The sequence below is a fragment of the Uranotaenia lowii genome, chromosome 3 (assembly GCF_029784155.1).
Source record: "Uranotaenia lowii strain MFRU-FL chromosome 3, ASM2978415v1, whole genome shotgun sequence".
NCBI lineage: Eukaryota > Metazoa > Arthropoda > Insecta > Diptera > Culicidae > Uranotaenia > Uranotaenia lowii.
The window spans coordinates 37,506,503-37,526,747 of record NC_073693.1 but is presented as its reverse complement, the minus strand read 5'-3'; the positions used below and the strand labels follow the sequence as shown (position 1 = coordinate 37,526,747).

General features: G+C 39.2%; 1 protein-coding gene and 1 long non-coding RNA gene across 2 annotated transcripts; one reads left to right on the top strand and one right to left on the bottom strand.

Annotated features, from left to right (window-relative positions):
- Positions 1-4,110: 4,110 nt before the first annotated feature.
- On the bottom strand, positions 4,111-20,007 carry LOC129758776 (histone deacetylase HDAC1). The gene is made up of 6 exons (XM_055756397.1): positions 19,631-20,007; positions 9,876-9,988; positions 9,512-9,629; positions 8,990-9,450; positions 6,410-7,058; positions 4,111-5,348 (listed from the first exon to the last, which is right to left on the bottom strand). The coding sequence occupies exons 1-6, from the start codon at positions 19,671-19,673 to the stop codon at positions 5,278-5,280; spliced, it is 1,455 nt and encodes a 484-aa protein (XP_055612372.1). The 5' UTR covers positions 19,674-20,007; the 3' UTR covers positions 4,111-5,277.
- On the top strand, positions 16,733-17,746 carry LOC129758778 (uncharacterized). The gene is made up of 3 exons (XR_008740064.1): positions 16,733-17,167; positions 17,284-17,434; positions 17,516-17,746. It is a non-coding gene; the product is annotated as an uncharacterized LOC129758778 (long non-coding RNA).
- Positions 20,008-20,245: the final 238 nt, after the last annotated feature.

Genomic DNA, 20,245 nt, shown 5'->3' with positions numbered 1-20,245 from the left:
ACAATTGTTCTCGATTTCCGTCCAATTTACTTACGAGTTGGACACACGAAGCTGACGCATGCGTACCTACTCAATACCCAGCTAACATGAAATCGTAATAGAAATGATAATCCAAATCGAATATTAAGACATTTTCAATAACCATCGTAAACAAGCTGGTATTGAGTGATTTTCTATCATTCATTTACGAGAAGCTTTGCCCATAAAAAGTTGAATCGGATAGCAGTTTAGTCAATTCGTAAATATGTCTCCAAATAGTTGAGAATACGATAATTCAACATTTACGATTTGAGTAAACTGATTTACGATAAATGGGCGATCCTTCCTTCTTTCTTCCTTTGACCGGTTCGTGAACAGAAAATCTCACATATAGAGCTATAGCGCAAATCATTTCTTCTTATGAGTTGGCATAGTGGTAAGATACCGGACAGACAACTCGGAGGCTGGAGTTCAAATCTCGGTCGGGGAAATTTTTTTTTTTTAGTTTTACTCAAATTACTGCAAATCGTATATTTTACATTTTGTGGGGAAATCGAATCGTTAAAATCTTGTCATTGTAGATATATCGCCTCCACTTTTATAGCTATATGCTTTTTTGGTAAGTTTTATACAATCTTTTCATCTGGTATATTCGTTTGATTAATTCTGTTGTTCCTGCGATATACCCTCTTAAATGTTTGCTGGGTAAAGTCGATCAACCACTTTGTCTTAGGTGCAATCCATGTGTATCCACATGACGGTCGAACCATCCATAATCAACTGCTTCGCAGAACGAAGTGCCGGCTCTATTCGGTAATTCCTCTTAGTTGATTACTTACTTACTTACTTAATGATCCCGCGCCGATCCTCCGGTTCATAGGGCCGTGGTAAAAGACCTCCACTGTTGGCGATCCGGAGCCAGCGTCTTCACCTGGTCCCAGTCAAGATTCTCGTCAACAGTTCGGATTTCAGCGGCTAGGCTTCGCCGCCACGAGTTTCTGGGTCTGCATCTTCTTTGGTGACCTTCTTCATTCCAATCTAGCGCCTCTCTGCAAATCTCGTTTTCATCCTTACGCGGCGTGTGCCCAATCCATCTCCACTTACGTTCCCGAATCTCGATTTCTAGAGCCCTTTGATGACACCGGCGATGTAGTTCCTCATTCGAGATCCAGTTGCCAGGCCACCAAGCGCGGATGACATTCCGCAGGCAGCGGTTTACAAATACTTGCAGTTTTCGCGTCGTCACCGCATATGTGCACCAAGTTTCGCACCCGTACAGCAATACGGATTTGACGTTTGAGTTGAAGATTCGGATTTTTCTTCGTAGAGAGATCCGGCGTGACCGCCAGATGTTTCGGAGACTCGCAAAAGCAAATCGGGCCTTTCTGATCCGGGTTTCGATGTCTTTCCTGGTACCACCATCAGGCGTTATCTGGCTACCAGGATACTGGAAGCACTTCACTTTCTCAACTTGTTGCCCAGCTACCATGAAACTGAAGGGATTTGCTGTGTTGATCTCCATCGACTTAGTCTTTCCGACATTGACTTTGAGACCTGCTGCCTTGGAACTTTCGGTGAGGTCGTCGAGTTTGCTCTGCATATCCGGTTGTGTTTGGGCGAGCAAAACAATATCGTCAACCAGGTCAAGGTCGTTCAGTTGCTCCATTGTTGAAGGATTCCACGGCAATCTTCGGGTCGGTGCACAGTCGATCGATCCAGTCAGAATCTCATCCATTACGATGAGAAAAATAGCGATGATAAGATACATCCTCGTCTCACTCCAGCAGTTACCGGGATTGGTTCGGACAAAACACCATCGTGCAAGACCTTGCACGAAAATGCCTCGTATTGTGCTTCGGTGAGATGGACTAGTTTCTCTGGGACCCCTCGTAGCCTTAGAGCCGCCCAGATGTTTTCATGGTTAAGTCAGTCGAATGCTTTTTCGAAATCAACGAAAACCAGCAGAAGAGAGTCCTGGAATTAGTTGATTTGTTCCAGTATGATTCGTAGCGTTGTGATGTGGTCCACACATGATCGTCTGGATCGGAATACAGCTGGTTGCCGTCGGAGTGTAGCGTCGATTTTCTCCTGGATTCTGTTCAGGATCACTTTGCAGAGTACTTTGAGGGTTGTACAGATCAACGTTATGCCTCGCCAGTTACCGCACTCAGTCAGGTCTCCTTTCTTCGGGAACTTCACGAGGATACCCTGCATCCAGTCGGCCGGGAATGTTGCAGTATCCCAGATGTCAGCGAAAAGACGGTGCAACATTTGTGCTGGCAGGGCAGGGTCGGCTTTCAGCATTTCAGCAGGGATGCAATCGATCCCAGATGCTTTGTTGGAATTCATGTTTTTGATTGCCGCTTCTATTTCAGCCAGCGAGGGCGCTTCCGAGTTGACGCCATTTATGCGGCTTACTGTTGGCGCTTCGAGCTGTGGGTTCTGTTGGCCATCGCTATTCGTGACTCGGAAGAGTTGTTCGAAGTGCTCGGTCCATCGTTTGAGCTGATCTGTTCGATCGGTCAATAACTGACCTGCTCGGTCTTTCAGCGGCATTCTTCCATTATTCCTTGCACCACTGAGGCGGCGAGAAATGTCATAAAGTAATCGGATGTCTCCATTGGCGGCGGCTCTTTCTTCCTCTACGGCTAGGGAGTTTGTCCAGGCTCTCTTGTCTTGTCTACAAGCTCGTTTAACTGCCCTTTCCAGCTCCGCATATCGTAAGCGGGCGGCTGCTTTGGCTGACCCGGTCGGTACATGCCTGCTCAATTCCGACTTTCGTCTTTCTCCGATCATCGACCATCCTCCAAGTTTCATCCGACATCCATTCACTTCTTCTTCCACACACTTTACCAAGAGTACCATGGCTCGTCGTGATAAAGGCATTCTTGATTCACACCACTGTTCTTCGACTGTTCCGTCTGCCGGCAATTCCGAGGCTCGGGATTCTAGCTGTTCAACGTATGCCCTTTTCACCTCTGGATTCTCCAACCGGCGGACGTCGTATCGACATCCGACTTTCTCCTCGCGCCGTTGGACACGCGCAACTCTCAGTCGTATCTCGCCAAGGACGAGGTGATGGTCAGATGCAATGTCTGCGCTTCGCTTGTTGTGGACATCAAGAAGGCTCCTTCTCCATTTTCGACTGATGCAGATGTGGTCAATTTGATTTTCTGTTCGGCCATCTCGGGATACCCAAGTGACCTTATGTGCTGGTCGATGGGGGAAGAGCGATCCACCGATCACCATGTTGTTGTTGGCACAAAATTCTACAAACAGCTCTCCGTTTTCGCTCATCTGTCCTAGGCCAGTTGATTAGTGAGGGACAAAAAATCAGTATGTGGTCAAGCATCAATGCTCCTCGCTCTTTTCAACACCTTAGTAACATTCTTCTTCTTTCTTCTGGTTTGGAGCGAATGGGCTCCTATAGGAGGGCCAGTGACTTGGACTATATGGCCCTTAGTAACTTTTTTCCTATGGTCTATCCGTCCATCATTTCAAATCTATAATACTCACCGATAAAGCTGCTCAAAAATTTCCAAAAACAAATTCACGGTGATTTTTTCCCTTAAAGAAATAAAATCTTAGACTGAAATCGTAATGGAAATTCAGAAGAGAAACTCAGTATTACCGATTGATCTAAATTTAACAGCAATATTTAGTAGTTAATTCTAATTTCAATTTTTTTTCAAATCAATTTCTGGAAAAGAGTGTAGAGTATAAAAACCAACTTACTTTTTTGAGGTTTTTCAAAATTGTTTGCTGACGTATTTTTATAAAATTAAAAAGGTTGACGTAGTTTTCCTCACTTTTAACTAGCAAAGCAAAGCTTGAAGGCTTGAGCACTACTTTCATAGTAAGAATGCGATCAGTGATAAAAAAAAACTTACCATTCGGCTCTACCCTGGTTAACCCAGGGTTCATTTGCCGAGTTTTTGACCATGGAGCACCAACTATTTGACGTTTGCCTATGTTTGCTCGTCTTATTTCAGTTTGTTCCATGTGCTTAGAGTGTTTTTAGCAGTTCTGATGTTGGAATGTTTTCTCTTTAGAGAGAATTTGAATTCAGGTGTAGATTTTCAGTTTCAAAAAGGACAAAATTCGGAATACCATACTTAAAAACAGTGCCAGTGCATTTGGGTTGAATACTTCAACCAGATTGGTTTTTAATCTCAATACTTTAAGTGTTTTTTTTTAGTTGAATTTGTTTTTTTCTTTTACATCATAGTTTTGTATTTGCCTGTCGTTATCGACACGGTCAATCTAATCAAAATTCCTCCCCTTACAAACTAATAGCGATCGCGGTATTATTCTTATAACCTACGTAATACAGTTGAATAATTGTTATTCGTGATTGCTAAACTAACATATGTATGTCCGAATCGGTTCCCTAGCTTGCTTTCGCAATATGTATTCATTGTAACGATTACTTACTGTAAGTAGTAGTGGGTATTAAATTTTCCCTAAGCCTAGTTTTTTTTTTTTTTTGCTGATTGTAATTATTTCTTGCCATTAAGAGCGACGAGTCCAATTTTTTGGGGGACAGAACTTTTTTTTCGTTATGGAAGTTTGGTTGTTGATCATCCAAGTTCGATATGATATCAAGGGAATCCTATTAGTAGTATAAATCGTGGATGATAGTATTTTTCCTATGGAAGCGTTAAAATTCAACCAAAAACGGGGGTGTGCCATTCCTGAGATCATTCTTCTCTCTGTCTAGTAGAAAAATCAATCTTGTGTTGATTTTTTCCCTTGTACAGACCTGTTCTAGTTTTTTTTTTAATTTCATAAAATTACCTGTGCTGAGCGATGTTTTAATGTTTGTCATAAATAAATATTTTCTACTATACCTAACTGTTACGATTACGTTCGATACTTTGTCAGAAAATTAAAAAAAAAAAACGATTCCTTTGATTTTGTTTATGATAATAATTAGGAATCTTTCGCTCGCTTTTTTCCTATTAGCTTTACTATTTAGTTACTTTCTATGTAAATTTTTTGTTTCGACGGATGTCTTTAGTTCGATCAAGATCTGTAAAAACTACGAGCGTTGTATAATCCTATATAGTTTCCTGTTTGTTAATTTTCCTTTTCTAGTCATCCTTCTGGGTAAATGCGCTTTTCTACTTCCACTCTGGAAAGACATCATTCAAAAATGTTGTCATACGCAATAGAAAAAAAAACTGTTTTTTTTAAAAACCAACTAGTAGAAACAACGATGAATGAGCTGGGTACGCTCGCTCATTGTTGCGCCTACTGGCAGAGGGATCGCTATTTCCGGTACGAGGCCAGTGCCGATCATGCAACGGTCGAGGTTTCCTTCTTAGGGTCGTCGCCGGATTTGCTGTCCTCTTTGTCACCGGTGGAATCTAAAGAAGAAATAATATCAATCCGTTAATATATTGAGAACAAATGAGAATTAAATTTGTGGCTTCAACCTAACTGAAATCGAAGAACGTTCTGAACCACATTTCTAAATTCAACTAAGGCATGAATTTATACTGTAAAAACGATGAATTTTGTTGAAAAAGCTGGATTATTTTATGCATAATTTGGCCACATTCTTCCTGACTTATTTCAGAGTTCACTTACAACGTAAAACTCCTGGCATGGCAACAATTTTCTGTCCGCCATGATGTCAGTCTTGGCATTAAAATTGGAGTACTAAAGATTTACAAGTTTGTGTCCTGTTTCCGGTCTTCTAATGGACTTGAAGATTAGTTTTATAAATCTTTTGGGAAACCTACCTTCCTTAAGTCTTCTTGAAATTTCAATAAACTTCTGTCATAGCTTTATACGGGAGGTTTCGATATTTTTTTAAATCCGTGGTTTTGAAGATTTCTCAATACATCTGTTTTTGACAAGTCAACGGCATTCCAGGTTAACGAGAGGACATGTCCAGACTTGTCCTGATTTTCAGAAAAAAATTCCTTCAATGGAAATTCGTATTTGAGTTTTACATTTGGCGATAATAGGGCTGAATATTAAGGCTTAGTTCAAAACATAGACTAAACTGGGCTTCAACGCAAAACATATTTAAAACAGGGTTAAAATAATAAAACGAAAGATCTTAGAACTCATGCTATCTATCGCTCAAGGAATTTTAGGCCTAACGAAATAAGAAAGAAAAACCTAAGACCGTTTTTCGAGAGGGACGTACCACAAAGTGAGATTCTTCCATCTATTTCTGGAAACGCCTGGCCAAGCCAAGCGTGCCCCAAATAACAAACAACACTCGCAGCTTGAATTAAAGATTCTCACTTTTATTCTCTCTGATACGTTCCAACGAGTATAAAAAAAAGGAAGAGTTTTAAAAAAAAGGCATCCGCGCCAAACCGCCAAAGGACCAACAGGGAGAGACCCACCCGTATGTGCGTGTGTTTTTTTCAACGGACACAGAGAAGGTGTTTGTACAAAAATGCGCTCTAACCTTTCACTTCCAGCTCGTCCTTGACCTCTTCCGGTTTGGCGTCTTTGTCCAGTCGCGGCCGCTTCCGTGCGCCGCCCTTGTATGATCGGTTGTCCCTTCGGCCGCCCTCGCCCTCGTCCTCGGAGTCGGAGAACTCGTTGTCCGGCACTATCCGTTTGTCCTTGTCGCTCTGCGGTAACCGTTCGTCCTTGTCCACCTTGTCTTCGTCGTCGCTTTCCTCGTTCACGGCATCCTCCGGGATGGCTTGCACCTGTACGCCCGGAGCATGTGGCAGCATGCGTAGATTTTCAAACAGTCGATTTTTGATCTTCTCCAGATACTCGGTGGTGTTCTGGTTGCTCATGTTACTGGGGCTGATGTGTAGTTTGAAGTCCGGTCCGAAGTATTCGAAGTAGTCGTTGTACGGCAGTTCGTTTGCGATTTCACAGCCCAGTGCTACGGAGGTTTCGTAGGTCCAGCAGCGGGAAACGTTGCGGATCGTGTAGCCTCCGCCGCCGACCATCAGGAACGGGAGGTTGTATTTTTTGACGAACTCCACACACTTACCGTGACCCTTGACGGTCAGGTTGAAGCAGCCCAGCCGGTCGCCGGTTAGCGAATCGGCTCCGCACTGCAGCACCACAGCCGACGGTTGGAAGGTTTCCATCACCTAGAATGGGAGAATTTGAAGACAACTTAGTAAAGACATGATATGTAGGGTCGAGGAAACTAAAATTAAAAACGGTTTGACCAGATTAATAATTCGTGGTTTACAAACTCTTTTGGGTGAGGGTTTCCTGTTCCGGAATAAGATCCCAATTCTGACTCTAATTCAACAGAAGATCCTGATTCCGAACCTTATTCATTCCCTGATACTATTCCGGATTCTGAATAAGGATCCTCATTCTGAACTCTGATCTATTTAGATCCTGATATTGAATCATCATCTAGATCCTGATCCCAACTCGAAGTAATGGACTCTGATCCTGATCCAGGTCGTACGTCCTAATCATTGTCCCGAATTTAGGATCATGATTGTGGTTATGATATAAGATATATCCCGGATTTTGGGCCCTAGACGTTAATCATTTACCGTAAGGTTTTTTACGCGGTTTTTACACGGTTTTTTAACGCGGTTTTTTTTCACGCGGTTTTCGCTATTCACGCGAGTTTTGAGAGAAAAAGCAGTTTTTTTCAAAGGAAAACACTTTGATTTTTTTTTATTTGAAAAAAAAATGAGACAAGAGACACGAGAATGGAGACCTGAGACCTGAGACATGAGACCTGAGACCCGAGGCCTGAGACAAGAAACATGAGACTTGAGACCGGAGACATGAGACATGAGGTCTCAGGTGTCATGACTCTGGTCTCAGGTCGCAGGTCTAAATTCTCATATCCCAAGTCTCAAGTCTCATGTCTCTTGTCTCAGGTCTCATGTCTCGTGTCTCATGTCTCATGTCTCAGGTCTCATGTCTCAGGTCTCATGTCTCAGGTCTCATGTCTCAGGTCTCATGTCTCTTGTGTCAGGTCGCATGAGTCATGTCGCATGCCTCCGGTCTCAAGTCTCAGGTCTCATGTCTCAAGCCTCATTTCTCATGTCTCCTGTCTCATGTCTCAGGTCTCAAGTCTCATGTCTCAAGTCTCCGGGCTCATGTCTCTTGTCCCAGGTCTCAGGTCTCTTGTCTCAGGTCTCATGTCGCATATCTCCGGTCTCATGTCTCCGGTCTCAAGTCTCATGTCTCTTGCCCAATGTCTAACGTCCAATGTCTCAGGTATCAAGTCTCAAGTCTCTTGTCTAATTTCTCAGTCTTCAGGTCTTAGGTCTCAGATCTAAGTTCTGCGTTGAAGCGGTTTTTACAAGGTTTTCGGGAATACACGCGGTTTTGTTTACGCAGATTTTAAAAAACCTTACTGTAAAGTAAGGTAAAAAAAACCTTACTGTATACTAATGTTGTCATATTCTTTGACACTTAAATTTTCTTCCTGAATTCTCATGCTACTACCCTGCTAGTATCAAAAGCACTCGTATGAATCGGTAGTCTAGATACAAAGGCTTACTTGATTGCTCGATAACAGGCTTAGAAGTCTTTGAATCATGATGTCTTTTAAAGTAATATGCTTTCTCGAAGAAATTTAAATTTGTATTTATGTATCGGTGACGTAAGACGTTGAAAATAAAGGTTCAAGCTTAACCAAAAGCGTAAAATGATCTAAACAAGCAAGTCACACTGGTGATCCTGCCAAAAAAAATCCTAACTCTTATAGAATCTACTCGATAGAAAAACCAAAAAAAAAACAATGTTCTTAGATGACTGTGAAATCTTGTTAACAAATTAAGGACCGCGAAGAAATCTAAGCCGAGAAACACTAAAATTTGGTGTTCTATATCTCAAAATTCGCTTGACCAAAACATACAAATCTAGTATTTATGGGTCACCGGGATTGGTGTGTTCAATTTTGTGGAATAAAGTTAGCTTCTAAGAGGAGCACATTCGCTACAAGCGAAAAATGAGAAATCTCGTATTTGGTCCTCAATGTGTTAAGAAACTGGCCTAACATTTCTAAATATTTATACAAAAAATGGCATCGATTCCAACTCACCTTCGAAATAATCGGCACAAAGATCGATTCGTACGACTCATCGTCCATGCCATCCCGCAGCGGGATATTCACTGCATAGTACTTTCCCCTTCCAGCGCCGATATCTCGCAGATCCCCAGTTCCGGGGAAATACTCCCCGTACTTGTGGAAGCTCACCGTCATCACCCGGTCCGTGGTATAGAACGCTTCCTCCACACCGTCCCCGTGGTGCACATCGATATCGATGTACAGCACCCGCTGGTGATACTTGAGCAGTTCCAGGATCCCGAGCACGATGTCGTTCACATAGCAGAACCCGGAAGCTTCAGATTTTTTGGCATGATGCAAACCGCCGCCCCAGTTGATGCAGATTTCCGATGCCTGCTTGTTCAGTTTGACGGCAGCTGCAACGGAGCCACCCGCCGAAAGTTGGCAGAATTCGTACAAACCATCGAACACCGGACAATCCTCACCGACGTTGACTGTAACAAAAAAATCAATAAATTATCGAATGTTTAAAAATTATTTTAACAATAAACTTACATCGCTGCATCTGTTTGTTGTACTCGGACATGTTGTCGGGACGGATCGATCGGAGAAACCGGATGTAGTCGTCCGAGTGGAATTTGGTCATCTCGTCGGCTGTCGCTTTGTGCGGTCGCTAAAAGCAAAGTTATCAAAAAATCTTAGGGTGTGTCCTGCTAGATTTAGGTCAAACATTCTAAGTCTTAAAAAGACATACACCGTCTTAGCCGATTTAGGCTTTACAGACTGAATTAAATGACGTGGACAACTTAAGATTAACATTTAACACCCAGTACCGAGATAGGAATCGAACCCATGCCATCAGTGGACCAGCGATTAACATCTTACCACGCTAACCACTCGACCACCGAGACGTACTTACGTAGATTTCCATTTTGCGGTACAGGCCATAGTTGAGCAGCAGATTGTGGGTCATCCGTATGCGGTGCGGTTTCATCGGATGTCCCTGGCCATAGTAGTAGTTGCCGATATCACCTGGTTGTGGCGAGAAATAAGGAAAATAGAGATGTTAAGCATCAATGTTAAGAAATTTGGGCGCGCGCGCCAAGAAACAAGTTTTGTAAGAGAATTCATTGCGCCAGGTAGCAAACAGCATTCAAGCATGTTTCATATTTTCACGCTCGGGGAATAAGATCGGGAAGCTTAAAACGGAATAGCGCTAAAGCGTAGCACAATTTTAAATTTTACGAGCACTGTCTCCTAGCCCCTTGCGGTATGGAACGCGAAGATATGCTGGTGCGGAGGATTCATTGAACTGTGGCAGGGTTGCCATTATTTTTTTTATTGGAATTTTAATTATGATGACGATGCATTATTGGACATATGCGAGGGGTGAAAAGTGCAAATTAGCGAATTTGATTCGAAACAAAAGTATATGAAACTTTGTAAAATCATCTATGCTTTCAATGATTTTCGAAGAGCAGTTTGATTTTTTTTTGTTTCGATTAAGGTACACCGGGGTAAGTGTGGACGGGTTTTCGTATAGTTCAACTTTAAAAAATCATTAAAAAATCAGCAGTGGAGCAATTTTGAAAAATTGACGTTCAATGTGATGCAGAACATGTTGTTTACAAAAGCTGAAGAGATGAGCTCGATAGAAGCAAAGCGAAAAAAGTTATCACGTAAATCGTTATGGACGGCTGGTGTCTTCATTTACCCCGCTTTATGGGGTAAGTGTGGACGGTAGATTTTCCCTTTGATTTCTCAGGAAATTTTCAAAAAATTTGTGTTTTCTTGGTTGAATACGTTACTTTATTGCTCGAACCGTCCAAAATTTTGAAAAAAGTTCATGATACTATAATTATAGTGTGTAATTTATGTTACAACACACGAGATCCGATTTTATCAAAAACACAGAACAAATAAGTACTTTACTAAAATTTTCATGATCCGAATGCTAAATATAGCTAAATAATACAACTCATAAAGTATGAAGGAGAGAAAATTGAAAAAATGTGTAAACATCAAGTCTTTTTAAAGCCGTCCACACTTACCCCAGGTAGGAGTTGGAGACAAAATTTTAGTTTTTTGTAAATAAACTCTTTTTTCTCAATTTTTAACCGCCGTTTCTTTTCCTAACTGGTTGTTTGGAATGTAAGGATTGTTTCAATGTAGAGTTTTTCATCGAGAGCCAGCTAGTTTAGGAGAAATTTGCAATTGAAAAAGATGCACATCAACTCGACATCGTAGTTGAAAATAGAAAATTCCGAAAAAGTCGCTGTAAACATCCGTTATTGTCTGAATCGTATCTTTCTCACAGTTATTGGATAGATTACAAGTAAATTGAACATTCTGCATCAAAAGTTTGAAAAAATAGTGCACAGTATTGATTTTATAGCCATCGTCCATACTTACCCCGCGTCCACACTTACCCCGGTGTACCTTATAGTCGTTTTACCATCTTTATGGCATTCGCGACTTTATCAACGTTGCAGTTGGCGGATCGTTATTGAAGAACTTCTTCGATACAACGGTGTTCGATATTTAATTTTTGGTCAGAATTGGGAAAAAAAGTTGGTTCAAAGTTCGGATAGTAAATTTGATGATTAAGGGTGAGAATCGTTTTCCATCGTAGCAACCATAAGAGACAATTTAGGTTCTTCGAGAAACGCCGGTTTTTTTCCTTGTAGGAGACAGCCCACTGCGACCAGTAGTTGATCTTTTGTGGTAATTACGTAATTGCCTTGCGCGCAAACGGTTTAAGTTAAATCGATCGGGATCGAAATATTTAGTACAAATCTAGAGTTTGTTTTGATTAAGTCGTATGAGCCATTCAACGAGTTTCGAGGAAATCGCGAGGAAAGTTTCACAACACCTTTTTTATTCTAGTATTAAAACTATTGTTCAGAATTGTCTGAAAACTTGGTTTCCAATCGTAAAATGGATAAAGAATATGCCCGTGTATTCAATATGGGCATTATTATTGTTCTTACAAGTCAACATGTACTTACAACCTTTGGCCTTGATGGTATGGCGCGTACGTCGTTTTGCTAACTTTGGAATTTAATCTTGATAAAGGATTGAATTTGCCCAAAACTTCGCTATCCCGTTTGAAGTTGTTTGAAGTAACGTGTAGAAGGTGTAGAACAATCGGAAGCACAAATACGTCGTTAAGTGCCTGCTTAATGGCTCCTTGAATCGAGGCTGCGCTGGATTGTCCTTCGGCGAAATGTTTCTATGAGACAGGACACTATTAGCTACCACCTGTGTCTCAGTTGATCCAACAAGTACATCGTAAGGCTAACAAACTGTTCAGGAAGTATCTGTTGTAGTAAAAAAATATATGAAGTAGTAGGCTAGTAAAAATTAACACATAATATGATATTATCTCACTTACCCAGCAAAATTTTAAGCCATTCATTCTTCTAAGCCAGCTCACACAATCTCACAACCGATTTTCATCCGATTTACTAGCATTTTTTCACAAAATTTCATGCACTTCCTTCGAAAATGCAAAAGGACCGAACAACCAATCAGCCGAACTGTTGTTTAGGTCCTTTTGCATGCACGGCAATTTAGCGCAACGCAAAAAGTCGTTAAAACCAAATCACACTAAAAAATGAGAAAGTCATTATACGTCTAAAATTCAAATAGTTTTGTTGATGTTATTTAATGACTAAATGAATCCATGTTTTTAATAAACATAGAATACATTTTTTACAATCGTTTGCAGTCTAAAACCCCATTTTGTTTTTAATGGTTCATACGACCTAATCAAAACAAACTTTAGAAATAACCCTCTGTGGCATAGCGTACAAAATTCATGCTATTTTCTCGACACTAGCCGAGTGGAGGGGTGTTTTGTTGTTGCTCTTGCTGTTTTCGCCAGCAATCGTTTGTGTTCGCGTGAAATATGTTTGTATCGTATGTGGGCGAGCATAGAATCAAACAATCGTCGTGGAATCATCGAATCTGCCCAAGCTATTTGTGTAGTCTATGGTCCGCTTAAGGAGGCACTATATCTTAAATGGAAATTTAAAATATAACGACAAATGATGAGCCGTTTTCCAAATAAGACTATGACCGAATAGGATAAATTCTAGAGTTAGTTTTGATTACGTCGTAAGAACCAATGTAAACAAAATTGAGTTATTAGCTGCAAACGATTGATAAACATGTGATCTATCTTAGAAAAAAACTTTGTTTCATTTGATCAATAAATAAATTCTACAAAATGGTTTGAATTTAGGACGTATATTATCTTCCTCATTTTCGAGTGCAATTTGGTTTTGCGACGTTTTGCATTGCACTGGATAGGCGTGCAAAACAAAGGTCGCAAAATAACTGTTCGGCTCATTGGGATTGGGCCTGCTAAAAAGAATAAAGCTTGCTCTTTACTCTTACACAGATTTCCATAAGAATGACAGCTAATCGGAGTGAAATTGGAGTGAAGGCTATTCCTTTCTCTGTTTAACACACGAGAAATCGTATACCCGGGTTGCGAGCGCGCCCATCGCCCATTGGTTTTTGCGACCTTGTGCATTTTCTCACAAAATGCTGCGCGAGTGATGTTAAGGTAAAAGATTTAAACAGAAATGGATCGTGAGAGTGTTTCAAGCCAGTTAATTATATTACTTCTTCTATTTGTAAGTATGATAGCGTACTTTTCATGACTGGACTGATTTTCAGTTTCATAATTATTCCACCACAGCGGCTGCCAACAAAACTAAAAGTGTTAGTAACATGGATAGATTTTGTAGAGCGTATATCACCCGCGAGGAACTAGACAACGCTCCAGGGATTCAAACGTAAGTCATCTTTTTTATGCTTTATATTGAGGTGATCGGCACATGGAGAATTCCTTTAAATAACATACCAATAATTGCCATTATGCAGACGAGCCATACATATAATGTTAGAACTTGAGGGCTTGAAGCACAATAATAAATGATAGGAAAGTTTAAGACGCATGAAATGAAATTTTGAGATACAATTTATTAGCATGCAAAACGACGTTTGAGCCAATCATGCAATGCCAAACGTCATAAGTACATGTTCACTCGAACTAGCTCGAACACTAGCCTAATTTTCATCTATTTTCGTATCGCATACTGATTTCTAAAGACAATGGCGTATGATTTTTGATCATCTAGTTCACTATTCACTAACAGGTGGCGCTGATCAAATTGGTTCTTTTTGGTAAAATTTTGTATAGAAAAAATTGTACTTACATTTTTTTAATTTTTTTGGTAAGACTGGCACACTTTTTGAAGATTTCTAAAGGTTACCATTATTTTCCCGCATCTTTTGCGCTCGGTGAGGATATCGAACGAGGTGGTGAAAACTGTTAAAATCACGAAAAACTTTTCGATTTTCTCACTTTTGTCTCGGTTTGTTTACTTTTCGGTCGGTGGCAAGGGAGCCAGAAACAGTATTTTTTTTTTATTTTGGTAGATTTTATGCATGAAATAATTATTTTTCAAGCATACATTTTTCATTGCTTAATTTCATCATGAATGAATTATGTAGTTCTCTTTACGAGCATTTTTGAATGCATCAGCAAACAAACTCTGGACGCTGGAAAACCGAATCCTATCTGCATCAGAAATACCATCAACATTGAAAAATGAGTACATTCTACAACCGCATTATGTTAAACATGTTGAATTGTCGCAAAGAGATTTGTTGATTTGTAACACATTGTAAACGCTTTCGAATCTTATTGCGTTTAAATCTAAATCAAATATATTAACTGAATATTGTCAAAGCTAATAAAATCAATTATATTCAAATACTTGAAAGTTTTGGAATAAAAAAAAAAGTTTAATATTTAAATACATAGCATAAGTTTTGGTTTACATATTACATAACTCTCCAAGCTACAGATTGAACTTTATAACACTCAAACATGTCAGATAAAGGAGCCATATTTAATCTTTTAGTGCAGGCTTACACATCTTTGCTGGGGTTAGAAGGACGAATTAAAATTTCGAGCTTCTTGTGTCTCGACTCACAACTTGAGACATGTATTTCATCGTCTAGTTCTAAGTGTATTTAAACATAAACAAGTATCAGCAACCGAAATTGGATGAGGCTTAAATATGTTAGATTAAAAAAAACTTCATGTTCTAAAAGAAATTGGCATCTCTGCTTCATCAAAATTACACTCTTATTTTTTTTGCATCGGTTTCATACACGCTAGACAAAATTAAATCAATGTAAGTTTATGTGTAATCTATGGTACGGTTTATTTTTACTCAAAATATATTTTTGATTTGTATTATAATATTAATAAATGTAAAACTAATAAGTTAATTTGATTTAATGAATTAGTCTAGCATTAAAAAAGGTTAATTTTTTTTTTACTTAAATGACTTATTCAGAATTTAAAAAAAAGCTTTAAATAATTTATTCTTTTGCACAATGTATCTTAGAAAGGAATTTCTCCGTACTTTCTGTGTCGGAATAACGGGAAACGTTCCAATTCGTGCTCACTGAATTCAAATTTGTGCTGTTTTTGATCAAATTGATTAAATACAGTACTCGCTCGTTGCGGGACCGAAGGGTGCATGTGACTACCAAAAACGCCCGATCAATAGAAGGAAATGAAATTATTTAGGCCATATACGCTATTATCTATTATTACTACTAATGTATCAAAGAGCATTGACAATATGAACAATTAAAAAAACCAAAAATATGAGTTTAAGCATTTCACACTGCTCAACACTTTACAACACTAGCTTTTGCATTTTCACCCATAAGAGAGGTTACTAGACCAACCCATTAAATTTGTGAAGGTACTGCTGCATATTAATGTAAAACACCGCCTAAAGAACCGAAATGTGTGCGTTTCACACATTTTGCAAAAAGTGTTCAAAACTAGAAATGTATGAAAATGGCACACTGTTTCAATTAATGCGAACGGGAGGTGATGAATAAATTCAAATTAACTATTTTAAACTTAACTATTTTTTCTAATTGTATCCCTCTTAGTGAACAGGCATCAACTGCTGGCAAGAACCAAGATCTGTACTTGTTGGTGTGTTAGGTTAAAATGATGACGGTAGCTTACTTGATTCTCCAAAACAATTCTTAACGACGATCCAAGCGAAAAAAATCTATGGTGTGGTTTATTTCTACTTGGCTGATACGAAACTGATGAAGAAAAATATCAAATAACAAGTGTGGTTTCAAACACTCTTTCCTAATCCGCAGATTTCAAAAATGTGTAAATTTTGGAACTGCGCGGTGTGTGGTTTTCACACATTCACACATTTGAAAAACATTTTGACAGCTACATATGAAGTGAGTGAATATTTTGTAAATTGTGTAAAATGATTTATCGCACTCCCAACAATTTAAGTGTAATGTGTGAAAGCAAAACTATGCTGTCCTCACGGAGGATAAGATGACTGTTGATCCAGCTTTTTTTTAGCTTTATTTTAATTATAGTATTGTTGCTAAATCCCCAAACCGGAGTTTTCATGAAAATCAGCGCCAACGACATTCATTGGCAACATTTCATGTTGACAAACTGGCTGGTTGGCAAGGTTGCCAATCATCAGCGCCAAAACTTCGGATTTCAACTGCATTGACAATACTTTATAAGAATTTAAAAAAGGTTTCAAATAAAAAAAATATTTTTTGTTGATTTTTTCAATCAGCGAGGTTTTAATCAACATATAAGTAAACTTGCGTAAGCGTGTACCGTACGTCTGCAAAATCAAAACAAAGAAAATAACAAACGCAAAAATTTCTAAACCGTGGCGTAGATGTGGGTTCCGCTGCAGTTGTAAAAATGCTACCACCTTCCACGAAATCATTTAAATCGACGCGAATCTCGCGAAAAAGAAGTGCTGCTGCTGGTGCTCAGCCAGCTGTAACTGGCACCACATCGGGGGAAAATCGCAAAGGCTCTTCAGCTACCCGAAAAATCGTAACGTCCTGTACGTTTCCCGGGCAGCGCTTACGTAGTACTGTTGCTGGTGCACGACCAGCAGTTATAGTCATTATTCTGCAAATTATTTCTATCGGCGGAATCTACGAGGTTCTCAATAAGGAAAATTGGTTCCGGCGGCGATCGTAGATGGTACTCCCAGCTGGTATTGTTGCAGAAGCGCAAACGCTTTTCAACTGTTTGCCATACCATGGAAACCGGAACCACCAGCACCAATGATGTGGATTGCAAAAGGACCCCTTCCAAAAAGAATCGTAAGTGTTTGTGATTGTTCGTTTTATGTTTAGATTGTGTTGATAGAACTAATTAAATCCAAGTCATCACAAAACTCTTTTTTTTTTAAATAAAGAAGATCGTTTGTTTATTCCAGAAAATTCTTTTGAAATGCTTCAAAGCACCACTGAAGCAAAGCTCACGACAGCGGAAGGCAACACAAGCTACGGGATCGGACTGTTAGATGAACACAATCCGCTTCGATAAATAACTCATGAGTTTCCCTTAAAATGACGTTTTCCAGAATGGTCAGTATCAAATGCACTTACCCAAGACTTAGGTTATAAATTAAATTTCATTGATTACTTATTGCATTTCCTCCCCACCAGGTGAATCTCCGCCGAATGTAGCAGTTTCTCGATGGTTTTTAGCCAATGCTAAATTCTCCTTTAAATGCACCAGTTGCTGGAAATTCAAGCATTGATATGCAAAGGAAAACAGCAGGGAAGGGATCAGGGTTTGGATATTAAAACGCTGGGCTTACCTCTTCCTTGACCGTGGCGGCAATCATGGTTTAAATATGAAAACGAAAGGCAACAAAACGTGTTGATATAATTATTCCGAAAAATCATCTTCTAAAATTAAAACTTAAAAAAAAGCATCATTAGAATTTACAAAAATGTCCGGAAAAGGTTCATCAACTGAACTTTGCCTCAGGCGTCTGATTTCGCAGCTTATCCTACTGAAAAGCTGTCCGTACTGTTAGATAAATGGATCTTTCAAAATCAATCAAATAATTTTCGTTGAATCTGCTACACTTATTAATTTATATTTAAATGATTCTGTTAGATTTATTGTTAAAAACATTCAATTATAGAAGGGATTACGATATTTATCTCCGTGTTTAAAACATGAGTTTGTAAAAACAATTATTTTATACTCTATTGAATAAAAAATGTTTTGTCAACTTCAAAGGCAAAGGATTATTAAGTGCATTAAAGCTCATTTGATAAAACTTTATTTAAAGTTGTTGTTATTCGCCATTTTAAATATATTTTTCGATAATTTTAATTTTCCTTTTGAACGTGAAAGTACGTAAAAATATTTAAAATATCTGAAAAAACCCAGCAAATGTAGTTTGAAATATGAAGAATCGCTCGGCATTATTAACTCCAAGAGCTTCAATTTTTTTATTTAAAAAAAGGCTACAACGGATATTTGCTTCAACTTTCAAATTAAATGGTATAACAGGCAACATTTGCCATTCCATTGTTTTTCTAGCTGAATCAGATAAAGGGTAAACTAATGAAATTAGATAATCTCGGTGATTTTTAGGTGAATTTTACTAATAATTTTTATTTTGGTTATTCATTGATAACGATAATGAGTTTCTACCGCTAGTGTTGTTAATTACTATTTGAAGATTGTGTATAAACATATCTGGCTCATGTTTTTAGCAATGATTTCAATTATATACAATTGTTAACCATAAATTGAACTGCAACTGTAAGAGAAACAAACCCAAGTATTCTTCTTAGTAAAATTTCATTCTGCATATTGGTGAACAACATTATGTGTATTATGTATACTATTAGAATTTTGCAAGAGTTTTTTAGTTTTTTCCGTTAAAAAAATGTTGAGCGTGTATCATTTTGAAAGTTCTTGAGTGAGCGTGCACTGAGAGTGGCGACTCCAAGCGGTCGCTAGTTTAGGGTGCTTCCCGACAAGCCTCATTCCGAGCGATATTTTAAATAATAGAATTAAAAAGAGGTTACAAAACTTCAACAGCGATTTTCTCGAAACACGACTTAATTAAAACAAACTCTAGAATTGTCCTAAATTTAAGCTGCATCCCACTAGCACGCACATGATTCTAACTTCTTGAAAATTCCATTTTTTGGGCAGCACTGCTCCGCGGGGAAAACCCGCTGTTTTCTGCGAAATGTTTTCAACAACTCGAGCGACCGTACTTTTTTCTCTCTCCCGCTCTACCGAATCCGCCTTTCCAAACCAAACCGTACTTCTCTCACAAACCTGTACTCCCTCTCTCCCTAAACTCTCACAAAACAAAAACATCACCCAACATTTTCATACCTTCAGTAAAGGAAGGCAGCAGGAAAAAAAACCCAACCCACTCGACGAGGATGGAAGGAAAAAGGTTAATTTTCACCGGCTGATCGGCACGCCACTCTTTTTTCTCTCCGGGTTCCGTCCGCTCTCTTTGTCAGTGGAGGGTCGACGTAAAAGCGAAAACACAAAAATCGACTCCTCGCATGTTGATTGTACGGTCGCCATCTTAGAAAAGTACGGGCTAGAGACAGTGACCGTAAAATTAGAAAACTATTTCGGAGCAGCGGAAATGGTCCGAAAGTGGATGTGGCTTGTGGTTAATAATCTTGTTTTAGTAATGGACTAAGAATTTAAAATCTATTTTTTTCGGAAAACATAAAATTTATTTAAAAAAATTGAATTAACGCAACGCCCCGCATTTCTTGAATACTTACTGTCGTAGTAATAGCAGACTCGTTTCTTGCTGTGTGACTGCATTTTGTCTGCTTTTGTTTATTCAAGCACTTTAGATGAAAGCAGATTTCGCTGCTCCGCCGAGATGATGCACTTTTTGTTTATGCCGCTGCAGCGCAGCCAATTGACAACACTCAACTTTTGTATATTTACTATGCGTGCACCCCGACAATTTCACACTCAACGACACACACCCAAGTCCCAAGCTTAGCGAACTTTTCAACTCGAGACCGAAACGACCGTATCAAAGCAAGCCAGCAGAAAATCAGCAGCAGCAGTTTTCAAACCGAATCGTCGTGATCTCTCATTTAGCAGCGCACTGAATCACCGTTACCGAACCGAGCTGAAAGACGGTTTATGATGCTTTGATCAGTTTAGTTTGGTTGTTTGTGCGAGAGAGGGAATTTTTGGGTGCCTGGCGCTCTTTCTCTCACTCTCTTTCTCTCATTTTCTTCCGTATGTTCTCTCGTTTTTCTACCGCATTTTCCAAGAAAAGTGTGCCAAACGTGAGAAATTTCAGTTTGACACCCCTAGCTCATACTTGACGAACGAATAATGTGTGTCAGTTTGAAAAGGGGATTTCCATTTTTCACAAA

Excerpts from the sequence above, each read along its gene's own strand:
- LOC129758776 (XM_055756397.1), bottom strand. The coding sequence starts at position 19,673 with ATGCAGTCACACAGCAAGAAACGAGTCTGCTATTACTACGACA. Across the intron at positions 9,630-9,875 it reads ACCGCAAAATGGAAATCTAC|CGACCGCACAAAGCGACAGC; the intron begins GTAAGTACGTCT and ends CTTTGCTTTTAG. Across the intron at positions 5,349-6,409 it reads GGACGAGCTGGAAGTGAAAG|ATTCCACCGGTGACAAAGAG; the intron begins GTTAGAGCGCAT and ends TTTCTTCTTTAG.